Source organism: Austrofundulus limnaeus, unplaced genomic scaffold (genome assembly GCF_001266775.1).
Source record: "Austrofundulus limnaeus strain Quisiro unplaced genomic scaffold, Austrofundulus_limnaeus-1.0 Scaffold17, whole genome shotgun sequence".
Lineage (NCBI taxonomy): Eukaryota > Metazoa > Chordata > Actinopteri > Cyprinodontiformes > Rivulidae > Austrofundulus > Austrofundulus limnaeus.
Window position 1 is genome coordinate 224,104 of NW_013952419.1, and position 5,489 is coordinate 229,592.

The 5,489-nt window shown below is 39.8% G+C and overlaps 1 protein-coding gene across 1 annotated transcript in view; it reads right to left on the reverse strand.

The window, feature by feature from the left end:
- Positions 1-2,681: 2,681 nt before the first annotated feature.
- Positions 2,682-5,489, reverse strand: part of LOC106514051 (serine/threonine-protein phosphatase 2B catalytic subunit alpha isoform) — a gene marked incomplete at its 5' end in the record, with an annotated part of 20,115 nt that continues 17,307 nt past the window's right edge. The window contains 5 exon segments of the mRNA XM_014003138.1: positions 2,682-2,943; positions 4,311-4,408; positions 4,523-4,607; positions 4,924-5,001; positions 5,115-5,240. Coding sequence (XP_013858592.1) covers positions 2,747-2,943; positions 4,311-4,408; positions 4,523-4,607; positions 4,924-5,001; positions 5,115-5,240 — 584 coding nt within the window.

The following is a 5,489-nucleotide window of genomic DNA, read 5'->3' on the forward strand; positions in this document are numbered from 1 at the left end:
AGCACCTTGGACAGATCCTTCAACAGTTCCTTCAGTCCTTCATACTGTCTAAAGTCCTGAAATATTCCAGCACATTGGACAGATCCTTCAACAGTTCCTTCAGTCCTTCACACTGTCTAAAGTCCTGAAATATTCCAGCACCTTGGACAGATCCTTCAACAGTTCCTTCAGTCCTTCACAATGTCTAAAGTCCTGAAACATTCTAGCACCATCAGGACCTTGGACAGGTCCTTCAACAGTCCCTTCAGTCCTTCTCACTGTCTAAAGTCCTGAAATATTCCAGGACCTTGGACAGTTCCTTCAACAGTTCCTTCAGTCCTTCATACTGTCTAAAGTCCTGAAATATTCCAGCACATTGGACAGATCCTTCAACAGTTCCTTCAGTCCTTTACGCTGTCTAAAGTCCTGAAACATTCCAACACCTTCAGGACCTTGGAGAGTTCCTTCAATCCTTTACACTGTTTAAAGTCCTGAAACATTCCAGCACTTTCAGGACCTTGGACAGTTCCTTCAACAGTTCCTTCAGTCCTTCATACTGTCTAAATTCCTGAAACATTCAAGCACCTTCAGGACCTTGGAGAGTTCCTTCAATCCTTTACACTGTTTAAAGTCCTGAAACATTCCAGCACTTTCAGGACCTTGGACAGTTCCTTCAACAGTTCCTTCAGTCCTTCATACTGTCTAAAATCCTGAAACATTCCAACACCTTCAGCACCTTGGACAGGTCCTTTAACAGTTCCTTCAGTCCTCACACTATCTAATGTCCTGAAACATTCTAGCACCTTCAGGACCTTGGAGAGTTATCTCAATCCTTCACATTGTCTAAAGTCCTGAAACATTCCAGCACCTTCAGGACCTTAGACAGTTCCTTCAACAGTTCCTTCAGTCTTTCACACTGTCTAAAGTCCTGAAACATTCCAGCACCTTCAGGACCTTGTACAGGTCCTTCAACAGTTTTCACTGGTACAGCATTGTACCGTCGACGTCCACTGAATCGCAGCCAGAGATAATCTAAAGTCATACCCAATGGCTTGCAGCACCACGATACGAGGAGCAACACCATTGCATCTTGACAACATTGGCAGACCTCATCCTCGGCACCATCACATACACACAATGATCATCTAATGTAACGAAGAGCTAAGACTCATTACTGAACATGGTATGCCACCAAACATAATCAGTCTGTATGGTGGCTTCTCCTGGGTACAACACAACTCCAAATGCAGTTGTCTCTGCTCTAGTGTTAATGTCCCAGGATGTTGAACTCGAATTCCAGCTGATGCCTTTTGTCTAGACACGGAGCAGGACGTCCAATACCTGTGTCTGGATGACAGACAGAGATGAGGTTTATGTAATACTGTATTTAGTGCGCATTCAATGAGGATGCCTTCACCTATACCCTTAGGTTCTGTCATCAGGCCACTATCTGAATATCCCACACGTTGAGCAGTTGTACGATAAAACCATCTGGTCTTGTTCAAACCCTCAATACAACTCTTATTGAAAATTTAAAGTGCTGATACTTCAGTTTAACGTGTCTGTAAATTATTAAATTTTTTTTCCTTTGGTTACTTTTTTCTTTAAAATAATGCTGAATTTTGTGAAGGCACGTGATATGAAATGTATTACCATAGTAATGTGGCAGCAAGAGGTCACACAAACATACATCATCCGTTGACTTGACCGTCTCATTTCATCGCCATTTATGCAGCTTACACTGGCGGCCTACAGCCCACGTAGGGTGTAGCCAGCGTGGATGGCTGACTACGTGGGTTTCAACCTTTGAATTGTGACAAAGCTAATGTTTTATCTCTGGTGCTTCCAGGTGTACCAAATTAATTCTAAGTCAGATACTTCCTTTTGGGTGCTTAACTCCTTTTTTGTCAGTGAGTGTATACAGATAAAATTTTAGAAATTCCAAAGAAAAAAAGCTCCTAAACTGACACCTCCTTCAATACAACTTTTGAAATATCCCCACAATCCTGTACCTTTGTGACTTATGAGCTTCTGATTTTTGTTGGTTTATTATTTTGCTTTTACTAAATCTTTCCTGTTTCATAGAACAAAAAGATACAGACATAAAAACATCTGGACTTACCAAACACAATAATTAACAATTTATGTAAGGTCACATTTCTACTTGAATTAAGACTTACATGACAAAAAAAAAAAAAACGAATAAAAAATACAAATTCTGCTGCTTCTTATGTTAGTGTGTAATATTTGTTATTCAGGATGCATATTTTATGTTGATGCTCTGGTCTTTTTCATGTTGTTGCATGCAACATTTTTAGAGGCAGATGGAGGCCATTTACAAGCCAAACCCAAAACAATGTGCTTTAGTCATGCATCTCAAAGCAGCACTTCACTTTGCAGGGTTTTAATTTATAATGAAAGTCTCTTGGGACATTATAACACGACATATATATTTTTTCTTTTCTTTCCAGATTCCCTCACCAGCTGGTAATTACCCATTCCAAAACACGCTTCAGTTATTTATTTATTTTCAGAGCTTCCTTGATGCAGGCAGTGTAGGTGTAAGTAGTTACATTAAACATCTCTGTTCCTCAGTAAAAGTGCTCTGACTCAACAATTACAAAAACATGATATCTTAGATGTCTCCCACCCTGCAAACAGCCAGATGGGAAGCTTTTTTTTTCATCAGTACACATCAATTCTTTCGAAATTAATTGTGTAGAATAAACCCTCTGCAAAGTTTGGTTTATTTTCTAAAATATGCAAGTTACCACACAGTAAAGTGCCATTTATTCAAATTTTGAGAGTTCTCTTTATAAAAGAAAAGTTTAAGCTGCATAAACTGTCCAGAAAGCCTTGCAGGATACCCTGTGCATGTAATAAAAGAGGTAGGAGAAGGAGCACCAGTTTTACCTTCTCTGTCCTCATCATGCGTCTCGATGGCTTCAATGGCTTCAATGGTGGCTGAAGGGGGGAGGAGGGGAGCAGGTTACTCCTGATAAAGCCATGCAAATGTACAACGCAGCCCCAGGGGAGAAGGCAACTCATGTTTTTTTTTTTGTTTGTTTGTTTTTGGCCAGATGAGCTGAACATGTTCATTGTCACTAAAGCCAAACTCAAGGAGCGCCATGCACTAATATACTGATCAAATTAGTCTGGGGTTAGAAACTTCATATGGTGAGTAACAAATATACATCCACAGAGACAGAGTGACAGAGACATGAGCTAATGAAGAATGAGGCGCTGAGGTGAGCTGAAAGCACAGACATTTAGTTTAAACACCATGCCTTTTACTGTTTGTTTTTTTTTTTGCAGTTTTTTTCTCTTTCTGCTTGTGGAAGACTCTAACCCTACCTGAGTACAATCAGACCATCTTTTTTATTTGTTTTATTTTAAGAAAGTTCCCAATGAACATGAGAGCAGTTGAAAGTGTCTGAATACACTGAAAATAAGCTGAAATGCTTCATTTATTATCTTCTTTGGCAAAAGAAACACTTAAAATAAAATCAAAGCTCATAATTCCATCCCACAATTCCTTGCAGCTGAAATGTTCAAAGTGATACTCAGTTATCACACAGTCATAATAACTAAATAAATGACAAATAGTGGCGCTCAGTAAAGAAGTACATTTACTTTGTTTCAGGCAAACAGTTGCTACTTTGTGTGTGTTCATTTGTCTGTGTTTTAGCAAAATACCTAATGAACCACTCTACGTTTTTGAATGAAAATATTTTAGTCAATTTCATCCAAGATGGTTGCCACAGATAATTAACTTCAAAAGACACAAAAATGGCTATAACTCACTGTACGTAAATGATAGATATTGAGCAAACATTTGTCATGGTAGTAATCGAGGGTCATCCCCAACATGTGTTTGAAGGCCAACAAGTCACACAAGCTCTCACAAAATTGTAATTTTTGACTTTCATTAACTATTTGTCCTTTAGTTTCATTTAAGTGGTGAAGTCAAAAAGACAGGATCTAAAAATGACAAAAAGTGTCAAACATCAGCATGAAATAATTCTGGAATAGTCCCTGATATGTATTCAATTTTGATATTTTTGTGCTTTAGCTGCAGAACTCTGCAGAGTCTGTCTGACACATAAATCATCCTAAAGCTTGTATTTGTTGTACGCGAGAGGAACATCACCAAGAGGCTGAAGCACAAACTTGTTGGCGGCTCTTTATTTGATTTCAGGTCAGGAAGAAGAGTACACGGATAAGGAGAGAAACAGGACCACAGGTAGAAACTGAGAATGCTGATGAGGAACAGAAACAACAAAACAGAGAGCAAACACTTGAGAAAAGACTCGGGCCGAGCCGGTACTCACCACTCTGCAGCGTCTGTCTGCCTCCAGAGAGGACCCCACTTGGCAGCATGCCGGTGGGCGTCAGGCCCTTAAGCGTCAACACATTCTCGCTCTCCTCTCTGCAGGAGGAACAGGAGCAGAGCGGGCAAACAACTCAGAAAACTAGGCTGAATCCTGATCATACTGAAAAAACCCCCCCCAACAACTCTTGACCCAGAAAAACAAAAGCCGACCTGAGAACTGAGAACATTTTAGCCATTTTCCCAATCGCTCGGATCTTGTTTTTGATCACTTCTTTGCGAGCTGCTGCTGCATTTGCTGTAAACAAATAAAGAAGCCTTAAAAAAAATCCATAATGAGGTGTTGTAGATATGCCAGAAGCAAAGTGTGGAGTTTGAAAGCCCATAGAATCTATATGATGTTAAACGAGATGTGTTCTGTACAAACTACAGAATGTATGACTATATTATAATAAATTATCAGGATCAGATTGTATTGAATTTGAGGTTAGTGTTGTTTTTCACATGATAGTTTACACGTGAACAGGCATGTTTGCACATTTCTCTGGGACATTTAGGTCACTGTGATGCGCTGGTGATAAACACAAAAAACTGGATCTTGAAACATTCTTCACCATCGAAAATCTCATCTTCATCGTTCATGAGTTCATCGTCGGAGCAGATGCTCAGCACGTTCACCAGCATTTCTGTGACTGTGGAGAAAAAAAATTAAATAAATAAATAAATGTGTGAACGGTGCAGGTAGTGACTGAGCAGAGATAACGGATCAGAGCATATCGAGGACATGTCTGAAACGGCTCCTTACCTTTCTCTCCAACGAACGGCAGAGACCAGGTGAAGACGTCCATGAAGTTGGGCAGCCAGTAGGGATGGGGTGAGCAGTTGAACTGCCGGATGTTCATGACGTTGTTTTCATATTTCAGTACAGCAGCTGGTGGGGGGTGGGGGGCAGTGGAGACAAGGGGGAGTGTTTAGCAGCAGATTCATGTTCACTTTTCCACACATCTTCTCTGAGATGCTACGCTATTCTTACTCRGGCAATCAAGCAAACCTAATATAGGTCAACCATGTGGCTCAAGCTTTGATTTGGGTTTTGGTGGAATAAGTCGATTTCTTTGTTTACATTTCACTAAAATAAATAAATAAATAAATAAATAAATAAATAAATAAACAGATGTAG